This window comes from Alosa pseudoharengus, unplaced genomic scaffold, assembly GCF_046254945.1.
Source record: "Alosa pseudoharengus isolate Yale_2024_CS ecotype anadromous, Long Island Sound unplaced genomic scaffold, YU_APseudo_1.1 YU_APseudo_1.1_scf_9, whole genome shotgun sequence".
Classification (NCBI taxonomy): domain Eukaryota; kingdom Metazoa; phylum Chordata; class Actinopteri; order Clupeiformes; family Clupeidae; genus Alosa; species Alosa pseudoharengus.
Window position 1 is genome coordinate 28,866,004 of NW_027468881.1, and position 18,150 is coordinate 28,884,153.

Sequence of the window (18,150 nt, forward strand, 5' to 3'; positions counted from 1 at the left end):
TCACAGACTTCTATGGTCTTTTTTTTTTTTAACCGGAAACTAGCTTTTCAGAGGGCAGTAGGAGGTCGCAGTGGCAACTGGGACGGTGGCGGACTGTATTAATGTCTGCCTACTCTTAGGAAAGGTGCGTGTCCCCTGTGTCCGCTTCGGTCGCCCGGTTAGGAATGCGTTTATCGGAGATAACGCTAGCTTGAACATCAAGGAAGAAACACCAGAACCCGGATTGGTGACTTGACTTATCATTTTGTTTCATTTTGCGGTATTAGAATCTACACGTTCGAGTTTGGATCATTTTTGTCGATGTATGCTAGCTAGCTAGCTAGCCAAGATAGCTAAATTGGTAGCCCAGACTATTAGCTAGCTAGCTAGCTAGCTAACCTGTTAGCTGATTCAGTCGCAGCAGTCAGAGTAAATCGACTACTAGTTAGGTAACGGCAACTATTTTACGGTAACTGGTGGGAATTGGGGTGACACGCGGGGGTTGGGAGAGAACGACGGAGGCGGCGTGAGCCAGGAGCGGCCGATGAGTTCAGACCAGGGCGGAGTGCCGCAGCTGCAGGAGGAGGCTGAGCCGGTATCCAAAATCCGTGGAGAGGACGAGACGGTACTTGGGACTGGTGGAGATTCGGGCGGCATGGTGAGCATGGGCCTATCATTGCACGACACAATTTTAACGATGAGTCGAAATTTTAATTGCAGTTTTGAGCTGACTGTCAATTATCCTCTTGGATGTATGGTCATATTCGATGACTGCAGGTTGGGCCAGAATTTTAACGTTAGGCTAACGTTTGCTGCCTAGCCATATTTAGTTAGCCAATGTGGGGTTGCCTTGGCAATCTTGTCGCTTGACTTACGTTAGCTAACGTTAACGTAAGCTGGTACTGGATGACAAGTCTGATGTAACCTCTAAGTCCGAATCAAGGGTCCATTACTGTAAAGTAACAATTTATATAGCTTCTACCTGATTGGATTTTATATTTGATTTGATTTAATATAATTGGGTAGGATGATTCTGTAAGGTATACTTGACATCGTTGTAGCCACTCGTGTTACCAGGCAGCTGACTTGTCAGCTCTTTAAGCTACGATACGCTGCAAGGTAAGGCCAGTTAGCCAGCTATATCTGCTTTGTCAGTGACGGCTTAGCAAGGAGCTACTTGACGTTATTGTAGTCACCGAGAAAGAGATTAAGCACTTTGCTCGTGATGTAGGAATGTAAGAATTTAGCTATCCCGGTGTAAACAAATCACACTTTGATTGCATTGCGTTACCGTCTGTCTGGCGTTAATCAAGAGAACGTTCGAGGCCTACGTGTGTCGTTAACGTTACAGCTGTCAGATGATATATGAATCACTGGTTGTCCATATTGGCTGTAAATGGTTTCGTTGTTGATGGTTATAGTCAGATTTTGGTCAGTAACTTTGACTTTATTATAATAATGTAAGAGTCGATTCCTTTCCCGAATGCGAAATTAGTCGCCGTTGCAACGTGTCGCCATACTTTAAACTCACTCTCACGCTGATCAGGGTATTAGAATCAGTTTGTGAAAAAGTTTATAGATTATTGGGTGCCTGATTGTAGAACTAGTGTTGGGTTTTTCTACGCCTGCCGTTCATTTGAGTTGCGGGCCTGAATCATGTAGCAGGTGGTCATTGACAATGGCGCCCCTTATGGCATGTGCTCCACCATGGCTAGTGACAGACTCGAAATATGTTATAGGTCTCATGACATGTAGCACTCGAAAGTCAAAGTTTTCTTCTGTTTGTGCCATAGTACACACAGAGCAGAAACCACATGTCCTTTGTAAAAGTAAAGAGTTGAAAGTTAACCCATTTAAAGCTACTGTGTTGTCCATCGTCGGCATTTTAATTATTGTTGTTGACCAGGAGTATTCTTTAAATTGGACCATGTAAACAAACTATTAACATAATTTGTCAGAGTTCGGGATACCTTGGTTGAACCTATGATAATACTTTATTAACAGGTCAATGTATCACTAATCATGTAACGTCAGTGTGTAATTTAGTGCTATTTCGACTGGGTTTAGACGAGTTTGGGTGAGACTCAAACTGTATTGATTGACAGTACCCTTGACCAACAGCAAGGTTCTTGGCTGTCTGCTTTTACGGAAGACATCGAGTCGTTGGTAAAATGTGCTGCAAGTGTGAGAGGGATAGGCGGAGTTCATCTTTCACAGAGCGAATGGTTGAAGGTCGTGAAAACGCGTGCTGGAAGTAACTTGAGCTGGATACTGTCCAACTCTGAGCGCTTCCTTTCAGCGGCAAAACTATCTTAAATGGTCACCGCATCGTGAATTTGAAGAATTCCACAGTTCATTGAGTGAACGAGACCGCCTAAAATGCTTTTGTTCATCGAGGTAAGCTTGATGCAGTGCAGTTGACTTGTTAGCAAACTTAGCTGCATGCATCGCGGACAATCGGTGAAGACCATGTGAGAGCCTGCTAACGTTAGCTTATTTAGCTTGCTAGCTCAGCGAAGGCCTCATGGCTGTACATATTTAACGTTAGCAGTTAGCACAAAATAATGTGTAGCGTATGGATGCATTGTAGTTGGGTCACAACCAAAGAAATTGAACGATCTGTTTGTTTTGATGGTGCACTACTGTACTTGTCACAGTTTGAGTCAGAGTTAATTCATTAACTTAGCCGAATGTTTTGTTTGTCATTTGGTTTTGTGTTGCTAACGTTAACCTAACTTCACGTTGTTCATTGAAAGCCGGCGTGTTCTTTCCATCTTGAATACATCAGAGGTTCAAATTTCTTTTAAATTGTAGTCAACGAATTCTTTTTTTGACAGGATTTGTGTACTTTCCTCACCCTCATGTTATAATATTAACTTGCACTGAGCGCTATTATTTTACTGCAACTAGCAAAACGATTACGTAACAGGTCGCACACATTGGCTTAGCTGAATTGTGATCTTGAACTTTTAACTTGAGACTTTGCTGACTGCATAAGTCTAACTATTGTGTATGCACGACATATTTAGGAAAGAATGCTTATTGGTATTCAATAAGTAAAATGTTAACACATCCTCTGTAAATGTAACTTAGCGGAAATTAAGGAAGAAATGGGCTCAGCTGCATCGAAGTGAAACGATGAAGAACATGCTGTAATGTTTGCCTCAGGTGACCTCTAAGGGTGCCGGTCTGAACCCGAATGCCAAGGTGTGGCAGGAGATGCCTACTGTCCCCATCGAGGCCCCTGCAGATGGTACAGAGGGCTCCCCCTGGTCCCAGACCAGCATCCCAGAGGGTATGCAAGTTCATTGGGTTTATGATTGTCATAATTCATCAATTTATTTATTATAAATACTTGGGTGTGTAATATAAATTCCTTTATTTTATGTGCAAATTAGCCATTTCTGTAAAAGTCGTAGAAGTACATAGTCGTAAAAGTAGAGGTCACGTTTCTCCTTTTCCCTTTTGTGCTGTTGGGCACAGGAGTGGTGAGTTATTTGACCTTTGTTTTGCCCCAAACCTGTGATCTGTAGGGTATCCTGACGCCTCCGGATGTAAAGCGTACACAACAGGGTTTCCAAGCCTGGAGGACGGCAGCTCTTTGGGGGCTGCCGAGGGTACTGCGAATGGTATGGATCCCCCTGACTTAGAGTTCCCCCTCTGTGAGCCGCCAACAGGAATTGAAGGTCAGTTAAGCTTTGCTTTTTCCTCTCCTTTTGTAAACCAATATCATTGCAACTTTTCATCCACACCTGTTTGACGACCCAACACTTTTGATGAGTTTTTGTTTGGTTGTTGATCATGTGTTTTGTCGATTTGTTTCAGTTGATTCTAACCTGACAATGGAGCAGCCTATCTCTGCTGAGAGTTTACGGGAGTCTCTCAAGAAGGAGCTGGAGTTCTGCTTCTCCAGGTCAGGCCCTAGACAAGATGAATGCATTTTGAATGGGCATGGACACAATTTGGTCTAGGCTAAGACATTTGCAGTGTTTATCTGTTCATATTTGTATTTTATTATCACCACAGGGAAAATCTATCCAAGGACCTGTACCTCATGTCACAGATGGACAGTGACCAGTTTGTCCCCATCTGGACCATCGCCAGCATGGAGGGCATAAAGGTCCTGACCACCGACATGGACCTTATTCTGGATGTGCTTAGATGTAAGTAGATCCAAGACTTATAGCCACACTTCTAACCTAATGTGGCAGCATGCTGATCAAGGTTGTTTCTGTCGACCTATTCATGTAGTCTGTTTGATGTAGGGTTTGTTAATATTCATATTTTGATGCACTGGCTGAATATTTGCATGTCGTGTGGATGCAAGCTGTGGCAATTATGTTATGCCAACACACACACACACACACCTATCTCTGATTGGCTGCCTTTTCATGCATTACTGATACATGGATGCTCTTGTATGTCCAGCATCTCCAATGGTACAAGTGGATGAGAAAGGGGAGAAAGTTCGGCCCAATCACAAGCGCTGCATCATCATCCTGAGGGAGGTCCCGGAGTCTACGCCTGTGGAGGTGAGGCCAGCTCCTGTAGGAAGCACCAGGAAAGAAGCCCAGTGTTGGTCCTCCATGATAAGCTGACTTTTGTTTACCATCTTCTCCATCCTCAGGAAGTGGAGGCCCTCTTTAAGAACGACAACTGTCCGAAAGTTATCAGCGTGGAGTTTGCGCACAACAATAACTGGTACATTACATTCCAATCGGACACAGATGCTCAACAGGTGGGTACATAAGTAACGTATTCTCCTTGATTTAGGTTTTGAGTTTTCGGCTGTCTACCTTATCAAGTAAGGGTTTTGAATGGCTTTTTTTTTTTTTTTGTCTTGTTCAGGCGTACAGATATTTAAGGGAAGAAGTGAAAACATTTCAGGGAAAACCAATCATGGTGAGTTGATTATCAACAACTGTCTTAATGTGTTTCAGATCTTATTTGCTGCTGCTTTTTCAAATCCCTCCTGACCACCACCTAACGCCCCATGACTCCTCTTTCTAGGCCAGAATAAAAGCTATCAACACGTTCTTTGCGAAGAATGGCTACCGCAGCCTGGACTGCAGTGTGTACTCACAGCAGACCCAGACCCAGTCCCAGTACAGCTCGCCCCTCTTCATGCAACACGTCTACAGTCCCCAGCAACAGTACCTGCCCTACAGTATCATGCCTCCTACCTGGACACCTTCGCCCACGCCGTACTTCGAGACCCCGCTGGTGTGTAGATCAGTCCATATGTGTTGTATAAACGTGCCGTATGTGGTTTTGGGTGTTACTTGGTTGCTAAGATCGGCTTCATTTACTCTTCTGTACTTCAGTACATCCTTATGAGCTCTGTAAATCCCTTCTCTCTACCACAGGCCCCGTTTCCCAACAGTAGCTTTGTGAATGGTTTTAGCTCACCTGCACACTATAAGACTGGCTCCAACTCGCTCAACCTCGGCCGTCCCTTCAGTCGGAACCGGTAGGACTTTTAAATGCTTATTTCCTGTTTTAAGTCATCTCCCTTCTGATACTGTTATCTTGCTTTTCAGCTGATTCAGTGGCTTACGATATGATAAAACCGATTAATAATCTTAAAACATAGTCTTAAACAGCCCTTGATGGCACGAGTATGTGTATATGTTTATAAGTGTGTTTGTTAGGACTGCAAGGATTGAATTGGAAAGTAGTATGTGTATTCAGTAAAAATCAACAAGGAAGTGAAATAAATGTAAATGTTGACGAAGATGTAAACCATAACTTCATAGTTGAAGTGTGCAGATTAAAGTGTGATTTTTTAAAAAGTAAATAATTTATTTCGGTAAGTAATGTAGCCCCTCATGCTGGTGTTCTTGCTGTCCCCACAGTGTCCCTCTCTATTCCAGAAAGAATGTAATAAATGCCTTCAGGTACACCTGTTCAACTCTTTCCAGCATCATCGTAGTCGAATGACACCCTTTCTCTCTCATACAAGCTTCAGATACATAACCAAACATTAATCAGGGTTATGCCAGTTCCACTGGATCCACCCCATGCCATTTTCTTTTCTTTGATTTTTTTTTGGTGATAAATCCAGTTACAGCCGTGCGATTTTTGGCGAAATCGCCATGTTTGTTGCTGATATGTATGAGGCTTGACAATGCTGGGACTTTATCACTGCTAACCACCCATTATATGTGATGTTGGGTTTACAGTGTTTTATCATTCTGTTTGTGCTTCTCACAGTATTCAAGCTAACTAACCTAAGCATGAATTCTAAATATTCTGATTCGACATCCTAAATTTTCCTGTAATTGGCGTTGTTGGCAATATGTCCATTTTGGAACAAACTAGCTAGTCTTTATTGTAAGTATAAATCAGCTTGACAGAGTACCAGAAAATATTTTCAACCCAACATTCTTGATCTGTGTCACTGGTTGGTCATGTACACATTTGTTTTGTTCCATCATTGCATGCAGCCCATGTTGACATGGCCTAGTGGATAGGAAGTTAGACCAGAATGTGTACCATCACAATTTCCCCCATTTTGACATGATGCTTCCGGCTTCATCGCTAGTTTTAATCCTGTGCAGACTCATCCCAACTCCCTTGTGTTGCACTCTCCACAGGAACCATGTGAAGCCTCAGTCAAGGGCCAGTGACGGAGCCCCCGCCTCTGTGGCTCCCGTCCCGCTGGTGGATGGACTCACGGGCCTGCGCAGCCCCCAGCCCCCCGCCAGCAGTGGCCCCGCACTGGGCACAGCCGAGCTCAGTCCCTCCTTCACCCACCTGACCGCGTCCGAGCCCTCCGACGACAACGGCATGGCCAACCGTGGAAGGTCAGTAAGAATCGCCGCGGCCTCTTGTTTGCCCAGCTTCGAGTCACCTTGGGTGCGTTTCAGTGGCTGTTTATCTAGCAGCTGTAGTGCAAGCTTATCTGGAAGGGAATATCTGAAAGGTGTTGAGTTGCCCAGAGGCAGCTTTGACACCATCAGGCCTGGTGATGAGAAACTCAAGCGCATAGAGGGCCCCCTAGGCGTGGGGGGAGGAACGGCTTCTGCTGGTTCTTTCTTTTCTCTCTCTTTCTTTCTTTCTTTCTTTCTTTCTTCCTCTCTCTTCTTCCTTTTCTCTGCTCCTTTTTCTCTTCTTTCCTCACGTCTCTCACCACAGAAGTCGGGATGCTCCTCATGTCCAGACCCAATGAGCGGTAAGATTATGAGATCTGAAGGCCAGAGACAGACAGGGTAACCTAGATGGAGCTGAACTTGTTGTAGTAGCTGTTGAGCATTTACTGACCCTCCCTTACCACATGGTTTACAGGCGGAGTACATACAGAGGGAACCGCAGGAGGAGAGAGGACGAGCGCACCACGGTAAGTGTTCCCTCCCCCCACACGTCTCCGTAACATCCCACTCTTTCATGTTTTGTGCTCATCTTTCCTGTTTTGTCCAGATATGTACACGTATTGTTTGTGTTGATGTAATGTGTCCTTTTGCCCTCCCCACAGCGGCCGATTTCTCTCCCAGAGGTCAAGGTCCCTCAGCCCAAGTTTGACCTGGCTGCCTCCAACTTCCCCCCTCTGCCAGGCTGCGTGGTGAGCACGCAGGGCGAGCCCGTGCTAGAGAACCGCATGTCTGACGTGGTGCGGGGCATCAACAGGGACAAGGTCAGCACAGCACAGCCACAGAAAGCACACCCAGTCATTTATTTAAAAATAGACATGTTGGCCATAATATATATATTTTTTTCATTTCGATATTACTTTTCCCCTGTCTGCCTTTGAAATAGGCTATACAATCAGGGCTGAAGTAAAAGGGGGTTGGTGTTCAGTCACACAGTAATAAAAGTCTTTTGTGGGTGTCATTTGTCACAGCAGCAGCAACCACAGCAGCAACAACAACAACAACAGCAGCAGCAGCAATCAGATGCCAGCAAAGACGGAGCCGCAAGTCATCCCCCAGCCCCAGAGGACAGCGTCAGCACCATCAGGCCCGTCCAGCCTGCAAGCAAAACCACTTCTCACACCTTGGAGTCTACCACAGCCAGGTACAAAGCCTTGCCACCTAAACAGAAAAGCCTGTGTGTGTGTGAGGATGGGGGAGGGGGGGGGAGGGGTCTGTTGAAGCTTTTGTTTCCCTGACTGTCAAAAGACAGAAGGATCTGGAAGTGAAGTGGCACTCCTGCTGAAGCACTCCCACCTGTCTCTGTCAGCAGTGCTCAGGTTTCCCATTGTTGTTCTGCCTCTCCTCCCCCTCCTCCTCCTCCCCCTTGACTTCCCCTCCCTGTTTTCTCAGCAGCACGAGCCACCAGGAGAAGAAACAGGAGAGGCCTGAGCTCCCTGTTCAGAAAGAGACACCGGCACCCACCGCCTCCGCTGCTGCCGTCGTCGCTGCCTCCGCCTCCGCCTCCGCCCCCGCTCCCTCACACACGCAGGCAGCAGCTGGTTCCAAGCCTCAGCCGAGCGCAGCCCCCACCCCAGGAACCCCCCAGGCCAGCCCAGCCCCCTCCAGCACCAGCACCAACTCCACCCCCGCCATGGTGAGACCTCCCACACGCATGCACTAGACTAGAGGAAGACAGGCTTATCCCACTTGTCAGTATTTACACCTTTTATCGTGTCAACTGAATTGTCTTGTGGCAGACTGCCACTTGTTGCTTAACTATGTGGGCGTTCTCTAAAGATAAGACTGCTGTTGAGTAACATCGTCAGGCCTAGTGATGAGAAACTTATGCGCATAGAGGGCCCCCTGGAAGGGGGAGGTGAAGGGCCTGTGCTGGTTCTACTTTCTTTCTCTCTTGTTTCTGCACCCTTTCCCTCTACCTATTTCTCTGCTCTGTCCCCACACAAGTCATGAGCCTCCTCTTGTCCAGACCTGATGAGCGGTAAGATTATGAGATCTGAAGGCCTTAGTTACAGTGAGCGAGAAGGGGAAACATGAGCAGTGATTTAGTTTTATCTTTTGATGACCTCTGACTCTTAACACCCCTGTCTGTCTCATTCCCCCTGCCAGGAGCCCCGCAAGTTGAGCTATGCGGAGGTGTGCCAGCGCCCCCCCAAGGACCCCCCACCCACACCGGCCCCCTCCGCCGCCGCTGCTGCCGCCGCCGCCACCACTCCTCCGGCCTCCCAGCCTCTGCGTGAGCTGCGCGTCAACAAGGCCGAGGAGCCGGCCGGCGGGCCCCACAGCCCCTCGGACAAGCCCGACCGGCCCCTGGAGCGAGGAGCCGAGTGCAAGGGCCGCGAGGGGCGCCCTCCCCGTGACGGTCAGGGCTATTACCGCAACAACGGTCCCCCCAGGGCCGGCACGGGTGGCCTCAAGCTCCGGGAGCAGCAGCGGCGCCCCCCCTTTGGCCGACGCAACTCCCCACAAGGAGGGCCCAGACACACGGGCAAAGAGCAGAACATCCCTCCCATATCGCCAAAGTAAAGACTTGCAGAGAAAACAAAAAATGAATTCAGTACAAATGTATGAATATATACACGCATATATAAAATATATAAATAAATATATATATATATATATATATACATAAATATATATAAACAAAAAGAGATGAAATAAGATATAAAAGCAACAACCTAAATGGTAGCCACCTCTCCTGCCTGGGGCATGTCTAGAGGAAAGTCTCATGAAATGACTGCAGACTGGGACATCCAGGAAAATGGGCATAAAAAACAATCGTAAAGCAGGGCAAACGAAAGGGAGTGATCGAATAGGAAAAAGATCCCGTCTCGTCCCGTTAAATTGAAAATGTCCCCCCTTAAGAATGTAAATCTTAGTGCTTTTTTTTTTCCATTTTGTTTTTTTTCCCCCTCCCTCCTTTTTTCCAAAAAAAGTTGGTCACTCTCGCCTCATATTTGGCCGAGAGATGGAGCCTTGGGCAGTGAAGAAGCCCATCACTGTCTGTCTATATGAATGACAGTGGTCTGCAATGAACTTATGCACTAAGAAGACAGGAACAGGCATATATAAATGTCATGTACCTATACAAAGATATCACTTTAACATGCAATGATTTCATTCAATCCTTTTCCTTTTTCTTTCTTTTTTTTTAAAGAAAAAAGCTTATTTGCAAATTGCAGGACACTGGGAGTGAGAGTGACTTTTTGCAGTCGGTGTATATGAACTTTGAAGTTGTGTGAAAGGATGTGGTTTTCAGTAGTGTTGCATCATCATCTTGGGACTTAGGTCTCATATAGGACATGTTTGGTTGAGAATGAATTGTTTGGAAAACGAATTTAGGAGCAGCAGTAATACTTACTGTTGGTCTTTTTTTTTTTTTTTTCATTCATTTTTTTTCATTAGATTGAGTGACATTGCTGTCGATTAATTCTGTATGCTTTTATGATCAGTGACATGGTGTTGGATAGCTAGAAAACCTTATAAATATTGTACTAAATATTGCAAAATTAAGATTAGTTGGTTATTGAGCCTTGTCAATTTTCTCAAACTCTTTACAAAGTCAAAGCTTGCCAATAATGCCAACCTGTCACTGGTTCACTGAAGGGTGATTGATCTTTTTCCTTTTTTTTTTTTTTTTAAAGCTGCAATCTGATTTTAATCAAGCACTGACCCTTGATGCATCACAGATCAGAGCTGGTTACAGAGTCAGTTATACTATACTTTGTCATCTCAGATGTTAGATGTGCATTGATTCCCTCACCCCTTGAACTGATTTTGTACTGTGTGCTCATTTTGTTGATAATCAGCCTGGCTCTATCTGTTTACAACATGGTGTTCTCAGTGGGGTGTGTTTTAAGCAGAGGATGAGAGAGTTGGTTGATGCTGATGAAATATCTTTTTCTCTTTTTTTTCTTTTTCTTTTGTTCCCTCTTGTTGTGAGTTTAACTCCACATCGAAATGGAACATTCAGGGTTGATCTACAAATGGAAATTGTCATTGTTTGATTAACTGCGCAGTTGTGATTGTACAGAATAATAGGTCAAGTGTGGTCTCTGCAAATCTGATTAGCTCATGTGTGATTTACTTTCTCCATTTTCTTGCTTACTCAAAGGCCCTTATTGTCTGCTGTCTAATAGAAGGATGAGGATTGCTAAAGGTGGTAACCTGTAACATATTTCCACTTTGCTCTGGTTTGTCATATGTTTTAAATGAATGTCGTCCCAGGATTGGGTTCTTTGAAGAATCGGTCCATCCGTGATTAGTGTAAGGTCACGATTCCGTTGTCCAAAATCTTTTCCCAAAACGTTCTCAAAGTCCACTGTATTTACTTGACTGCTAGATTTGAGTATGGAGATGGCTCTGTCCAGAAAATGTGTGGTATTCCAGAGGCATGTCAATGCTCCTGAGGTCATTGGATGGTTGTGGTAGGTGCTTTGTTGGATGATCTGACAGCAGATCTGTAGGTGTGCGACGATGAGAAGGAACGCCTGCCGGTAAAGGCAGTTTTGTGTTTCTGTTGAGCTTCCAAGGTTTAGGGCTCTGTAGGACATGTTATTTTTAACTGGCTATGATGACTGATCGTTTCAAAGCCAGTTTGGACACATACTCCGTTATTCTTTTTGTAACGTAAGAAATATCCTTATGCGGAATGTATCAATGATAATCAATGAAAAAAGTGCTAATCGTGTTACTACGGCATTCAAATGGTTGACACTAGCCTATGTCTGTTCATATGATGTGCCAGCAGCCTACAGTCCATAGCTTACCATGTTGAATGTTGGTGAGTTGTGGAGTCTCAAACAACCATCGGGCGGCCAATGTGTTCTCCTAAGGTGTTACATTTTAGGCTTTAGAGCAGTGAACTTTACCATCTGTAACGAGAAAATGTAGTAACTTGTTTCTTTATCAGCCCCCCCCCCAATTGCATAAAGAGTGGTGTGGGAGTGTGGCATTGAGACCAGTAAAAGAGTATGACCTTAACCAGCAAACATGCTTTTGTAACACTGACCTGAAGCCACCACAAATTTATTCTTTTTTTTTGTGATGTGAGGATGGAATTGGTGCTGTTTCATCTTGGAAAATCTAGTCTGTTTTGGAAACCAGTATTGCAGTTGGATTTTGTTTTAAGTATTGCATTATTATTATTATTATTATTACTATATTTGTTCTTTTAATTATTTATTTTAATTCTACTGTGCGAAGCTTCACCCCCTCTCCTCCCCATGCACGCTCAATTCTCATAGGCCAATTTCCTCAAATGTTGAGAGATGGCACTGGGTGAGAGCCACACATCTAATATTTGTATCTTGATTGAGATTTCAGATGAGAATACTTGATGCATTGACTAGGGGTTTAGTAATGCAGTACATGAGTAACGAATCACTGGGGCTTTGTTTGTCTGTTTGTTTTTCCATTAATGAGTATGAGCAGCTAGTGGTTTAGTGTAATAAAATAAAATGCACTAACTTGTTTAAAAAAAAAAAAATCTTACTGTCATGTAATGTGAAATCATTTTAGAAGCATAATGTTGATGTTGACAGGCTTGCAAAAATCTACAGGAATAGCATTTTCTCCTTAATGTTGGGTTATTTCTGTTTTCTTGATTTAGGGGTGGGGTGGCAAAGGGAAGAATATATAGCAACGGATTGAAGTGTTTGAGACACTAAATTCTAGCTGTCTGAATAAAATGTCACAAAAAGAAAATAAATTATTTTGTTTTGGCCTTAGAGTACAATTACTCTTGTTTTTGGTTTGTGTGTGTGTGTGCGTGGGTGTTCTATCTATTTGTATTGCTTTTCATATGATTAGATGGTATTTAATGTTTGTAATTACACTACTTAATCCCCCATTTTCTTTTCAGACACCCATGAATTGGTGCAACTGGATAGCTGACACCCTTATCTATTATCTGATCCAAGTTCAGTGGCCTTTTGACCTTAATGTGGTCTTGCTGATATTGATGGGCAAACATAAACTAGCAACAGCAGCTAGGGCAAGTTTGTGTTTACGGTTGAAGGATTAAGAGTTGTGCATGTTTGCTCAGAACAGTGAGGAGGGGTGAAGTGCAGTAGCCTACCATCATCCGACAAGGCTCCACATGGGATTTTCAATCAAGGGTCCTTTTGAGAAGATCAGGCAGGTTAGTTCTGTAATATTAACCAGCAAAAGGCCAGCCTGTTTTTTATTCTGAGGACTGAGATGAAGGTCCATTTAGATTTACATTTTTAAAATACTCATCTGTACCCTGTAGTAACATGCCTTTTTTTTATTATAACACTGTTGGTACATACAGTGAAAAGAAGCCTCCCATTTGTACAATGAGAACTGTAAATTAGTATGCGTTTTGATGTGATTGTTTAGTGTTTAATTCTTGTATTTATTAGATTACTGTACAGTTAGGCGAGTCCAGTGGATTTGAAACCCTACATGGCATTTCCACAGCCAACCGAGGACTATATTTGGAGATCAGTAACTGGTATGTGTGGAATGCTTGCAGTGACATTTGGTAACATTGTTAACCAGCACGTGTGGGCTTCAACTTGAGGCCGCGCGGTAATGAAACAGGTTTGAAGGATTCATTTCATTACTATCATTGTATGATTGCCGTCTTCGGGTCTCGGGTGTATGTTTTGGTGAATGCACGGTGGCGTGTAATCGTCGCGATGACGTGATGTGCATGGCGTCGCTATGTTTTTGTTGAGCAGTCGAAAGAGTGTTGCTGCCATAACGAGTTAACTAGCTCACTGGGTTGCTTCCGTGAGGACGTGAAGGTTCGTTATTGCCGCAGAAGGCAAAATAGTTTTATACGGAAATAAATAGGATGTAATGTTTAAGGCAAGGAATTAAACTGTATAATACTATTTTGTGTTAGAAGTGTATCTGGCATTGTATCAAAGCTATAGCCACTTGCTTGCTAAGCATTCTTAGCTCGTTAGCTAACGATACTGTAGTAAACATGTCCCAGGTGTGGGCTAGAATCTAATTTCCTTCATGACAGCATATGTGTTTAGTCTCTTTATTTTGTTAGTATTTATAAATGTGCATAAGTGGTTTGCCGAGTTTCCGGTGTATTTGATGAAAATACTGAACATAAACGCGTTGTTAGCGTAACTATAGTTAGCATGATAGGATTTGTAGCCAACAAAAATGTTTTGTTTTTGGTATGCTAGTCACTTAGCTAGTTCTCCATTCACGTGATTGGGTTTGACAGTCGGCAAATTATGTTCGCATCGTACTGTACCTGTCATTGTTAATGTTAACATTTCAGATGATCTGGACAGAGAGTTCATAGTAGGTTGATGCTATTCGCGTATTATTATCTGTCTGCTAGCTAATGTTCTCCAAACCATCATAAGCAGGTCCCTATTGCATGCCATGTCAGTATACAATTCTGAGTGTTTTTAAGCAAGACTGACGTCGGGTTAAACGCTACTAATACAGAGATCAGCATCCAAATACTCTAGAATTTTGACGAATGTCTACTGCCTAACTTGCCGGATTGCTTACAGAAATGTCAAGTGTGTCACCGTGTCTTGATCAGTTGGTTCCCCATATTGCTACCAATATTGCTATTGCCTCATAAATCTTTGATAATTCTCTGATAGATCACTCCATAATCGTTTTATAATTTACCATGGTCAATTCTACTAACCCTTTTTACCGCAGTTTGTTTCGAGTGCGGTGTGAATTCACCCGGCCAGGGTGAGATGTACTTCCAGTCCAAATGAGCTCAACTATGTGGTACATCATGCAAAGCATTCAAAGTAAATATTCTCTGTCTGAGAGGCTGATAAGGACGATTGCTGCCATCCGCTCATTCCCCCACGACAATGTTGAAGACCTTATACGCAAGGTAAACCTGATAGCGACTTGTCATTTGCAACTCTGCTGCAATCTGCACCATAACTTAACTGGTGTCTTGCTTGTCCAGGGGGCAGATGTCAACCGGATGCACGGCACTCTGAAGCCTCTTCATTGCGCTTGCATGGTGGCGGATGCGGACTGTGTTGAGCTTTTGCTGGAGAAGGGAGCTGAGGTATGCTACTCTAATAATGTCAGCAACAATCAGTAATATCAGTGTTTCCCATACATTGACTTATTTGTGGTGGCCTACCACAATATCAACATTGACCACCACACAATGATTTTCCAGGTTGTACTAAATTCTGCTTAAATCTGGTTAGTATCATAACCACGCTGTGCTAATTTGTTAAAAACTGTTGCATTCAAGTTAATTCTGCAAACCAACCACCACAAATGGAATTAAATTCTGTGGGAAACACTGAATATATTAAAGTTTTCTTAAACTTACTTAATTATTCCATCTGTTAGTCTTCAGCCTAAGTGTGAGTTGGTCCACAGGTAAATGCACTGGATGGGTATAATCGCACAGCGCTGCATTATGCTGCTGAGAAGGATGAGAGCTGTGTGGAGCTACTGCTGGAGTATGGTGCCCAGCCCAATGCACTGGATGGCAACAAGGATACGCCCCTGCACTGGGCTGCCTTCAAGGACAACCCAGAGTGTGTGCGGGCTCTGCTGGAGAGTGGGGCCTGCCCCAACGCCCGCGACTACAACAGCGACACGCCGCTCAGTTGGGCCGCCATGAAGGGCAACCTGGAGAGTGTGCGCGTGCTGCTGGAGTACGGCGCCCAGGTGCATGTCACCAACCTGAAGGGCCAGACTCCCATCTCGCGGCTGGTGGCCTTGCTGGCGCGCGGCCTGGGCACGGAGCAGGAGGAGGAGTGCCTGGAGCTGCTGTGCCGGGCCGCCGGCCTCTTCCAGATCCGCCGCGCCGACGGCTCGTTGCCCCGCGAGCTCACCAAGGATCCCCAGCTGCTGGCCCGCCTCACCAGTATGGTGTCCCAGCCACCAAGTCTGCGAGGCCTGGCCCGGTGCGCTGTCCGCCAGAGTCTGGGCGTGCAGTACCTGCCTACAGCTGTCAAGCAACTCCCACTACCTGAGTCTGTCAAAGAGTATGTACTGCTTAGAGACTGACAGCCCAGAGGCTTGCTCAGGAATAGCAGTATAGTAGGAATAGCAGTACAGTGAGCGGGGAGAGAGACTGCTTATAGTACAATGTAAAGGAGCAATTGGTTGTATTTATACAATACTGAAAAAAAGTATATTGTTCATTTCGTTGAAATAGTGTGATGGCAAGTGTCTGTGTCTAGTCAGCTGTTGTATGCGTCTACAAGATGAGTGACAGTCAAGTGCTTCCAACTCTATTCTCCTGATCTCAGTATGTGATCCTGCATTGATCTGGATGCAGTCATGAGAAAAATGTTTAAAGGTATGCACATTTATTTTTTATTGGAAGAATAGGAATTTGTTATCTGATATACACAAATTTTCATGGATACATAGCAAATTTGACTTTTTAGCTACATTTGGATTATCCCTTTCCCAATAATTATTTTAAGTGGCACAGATAGCTCTTCTATTTCAGAAAGAATTTTTATGTTCTAGCACTTGAAGTTATTACTTGCGAATGCTCGTAAATCATATGTAAACATGTTGCTGTGTATATATATATCGCAGATCATGGAAGATGGTCAATTTTTTGGTCTGGTAATTATTCTTTAAGCATGCGTGCAGTCTTTTAAATTTAAATAAATGTTATTCTTTTCTGTGAACAACATATATTTTAGTAATGTTAATACATTTTTGTTTCCTCTGGTGCTCATAGGAATAATGATAACAATGTTGTCACTATGTAAAAAAATATCTTCTTTGCAAAACATGTATTGTTTTGACTACTTATTTCCTACTCTGCTCACAAGCAGTTTATTCATTGGATATCTTAAAAGGATGAATGTGAGATCTGAAGAATGGCATGGTTTGTGAATAATCTTAAATAATCTTAACTGTCTGAAATGTAGCTTCATCTTTGGTGTCTGGCTTAAAGTATTCTCAGTTGCTTTGTCTGTGTTTCTTTGCTGCTACTTTCTTTTTCATTTGCAGTAACTGTTAACATGTTATGTTTGGACATGAACTTAACTCAAGCATACAAAATGACTTCATGGTAAATTCAGCTGAAAAGAAATAAGTCAAATGTACAGTCAACCGAAAAGTGCATTCTTCTTTTGTTATACTGAAAGTAAAAGTCTTTCCACTTGTCATAATCAATGCACCCGAGTTTGTCTTTTTCTTAGTCATAGTAATGCATTATAGGTACATCAGATGATGAACTCCTATAACAACTTATCCTACTAGTTGATCTATCCTACCAGTTACACATTGTTACAAGTGTATTGACAAAACCCTGACAATACTGTATAGATATGTTATAAATGCCCTGTATGTTTGTGCTCTGTGTACTCACTACCTGGCTTTGTCCAGCAGATGTCTCTGTCCTACAACAAAGTCACCATCTATTTCCAGTGCTGAAGAGACAAGTGACTAGCTTGTGTTTTGATTTGTATGAAGTAAGTAACCCTTCCAATTAGCGACATTCTTCTCATCCAGTACCAGCCATTGATGTTGTACTCAGATGTGACAAATATTTCTTCTGACTGTGATTTGTTGAAGGTCGGTGTCCTTACATAATAATAATAATAATAATAGGGAGAAGAATGCTATCAATGTCATTGATATGCTGTAGCTTCTTATAGTGTTAAGCTTTCCTGGATCTTTTCAAAAATGCCTTTTGATCCCTGGCAACTTTTTATAAGTGACACAAAGCCTTCAAAACTTAATAAGGGTGATCACATGCTAACTATTATGGTTATGGATTTTGTTCAAAGCGACTTACAAATTAAAACAATACAATAGTTAAAAATTAATAGTGAACCGTTTTAAAATGTTGGTAAGACTACATTAAGGAAAATAGCAATAATAAACAATAATATCAATGATCAATAGCCTAATGAAAATAAACAAATACCATAATATACCAACCATAACTCACTAAGAACCAGTTAATTAAGTGTATGCTGAACATACTGAATAATGCTGAATAATGTCTTTAGATCCCTCTTGAAAGACCCAAAACTCACAGGAACAGAGTACTGGGAAACTCATTCTACCAACGAGGAACCACTGAGTAAAAGAGTCTTGAGTTTTGCCTAGTGATTATGGCTGGTCGACACAACACTCATCAGAAGACCGCAGTGGGTGGTTGGGGATGTAAAGCTGGATCATATAATTGAAATAACAGGGAAAAGATACAGTAAGTGTCCTATAGGTGAGGAATTTACACTTTATTCTGGCCACTATAGGGAGCAAATGAAGAGTAACTAGGAGAGGATATTAACTCAGATCAGCTCTTTGTTCAGTTATTGTTATGGCCCATGCTGGC

General features: G+C 43.3%; 2 protein-coding genes across 8 annotated transcripts; both read left to right on the plus strand.

Moving 5' to 3' along the window:
* The first annotated feature begins 86 nt into the window (after positions 1–86).
* Positions 87–12,579, plus strand: larp4aa (La ribonucleoprotein 4Aa). 5 transcript variants are annotated; one of them, XM_076277385.1, is made up of 17 exons: positions 87–637; positions 3,148–3,274; positions 3,513–3,665; positions 3,805–3,892; positions 4,006–4,142; positions 4,408–4,511; positions 4,607–4,717; positions 4,828–4,881; positions 4,990–5,202; positions 5,346–5,449; positions 5,835–5,876; positions 6,576–6,785; positions 7,267–7,318; positions 7,454–7,612; positions 7,820–7,992; positions 8,241–8,484; positions 8,958–12,579. In XM_076277385.1, exons 1-17 carry the CDS (start codon positions 524–526, stop codon positions 9,372–9,374), a joined length of 2,502 nt encoding a protein of 833 aa, XP_076133500.1. In that variant the 5' UTR covers positions 87–523; the 3' UTR covers positions 9,375–12,579. The 5 variants fall into 5 exon arrangements, with proteins under 5 accessions (XP_076133500.1, XP_076133501.1, XP_076133502.1 ...); XM_076277386.1 differs by having other exon boundaries at positions 8,244–8,484; XM_076277387.1 differs by having other exon boundaries at positions 7,823–7,992.
* A 668-nt stretch (positions 12,580–13,247) lies between these two features.
* On the plus strand, positions 13,248–16,979 carry asb8 (ankyrin repeat and SOCS box containing 8). 3 transcript variants are annotated; one of them, XM_076276258.1, is made up of 4 exons: positions 13,248–13,415; positions 14,517–14,703; positions 14,782–14,886; positions 15,213–16,979. In XM_076276258.1, exons 2-4 carry the CDS (start codon positions 14,575–14,577, stop codon positions 15,846–15,848), a joined length of 870 nt encoding a protein of 289 aa, XP_076132373.1. In that variant the 5' UTR covers positions 13,248–13,415; positions 14,517–14,574; the 3' UTR covers positions 15,849–16,979. The 3 variants fall into 3 exon arrangements, with proteins under 3 accessions (XP_076132373.1, XP_076132372.1, XP_076132371.1); XM_076276257.1 differs by lacking the exon at positions 13,248–13,415 and adding an exon at positions 13,445–13,685; XM_076276256.1 differs by lacking the exon at positions 13,248–13,415 and adding an exon at positions 13,446–13,621.
* The last annotated feature ends 1,171 nt before the right edge of the window (positions 16,980–18,150 follow it).

What these genes read in the sequence shown, in the direction of transcription:
- asb8 (XM_076276258.1), top strand. Translation starts at nt 14,575, where the DNA reads ATGAGCTCAACTATGTGGTACATCATGCAAAGCATTCAAAGTAAATAT. An exon ending in TTGAAGACCTTATACGCAAG is followed by an intron (nt 14,704 to 14,781) that starts GTAAACCTGATA and finishes TTGCTTGTCCAG; the next exon opens with GGGGCAGATGTCAACCGGAT. An exon ending in TGCTGGAGAAGGGAGCTGAG is followed by an intron (nt 14,887 to 15,212) that starts GTATGCTACTCT and finishes GTTGGTCCACAG; the next exon opens with GTAAATGCACTGGATGGGTA.
- larp4aa (XM_076277385.1), top strand. Translation starts at nt 524, where the DNA reads ATGAGTTCAGACCAGGGCGGAGTGCCGCAGCTGCAGGAGGAGGCTGAG. An exon ending in TATTCTGGATGTGCTTAGAT is followed by an intron (nt 4,143 to 4,407) that starts GTAAGTAGATCC and finishes TTGTATGTCCAG; the next exon opens with CATCTCCAATGGTACAAGTG. An exon ending in CGGACACAGATGCTCAACAG is followed by an intron (nt 4,718 to 4,827) that starts GTGGGTACATAA and finishes TGTCTTGTTCAG; the next exon opens with GCGTACAGATATTTAAGGGA.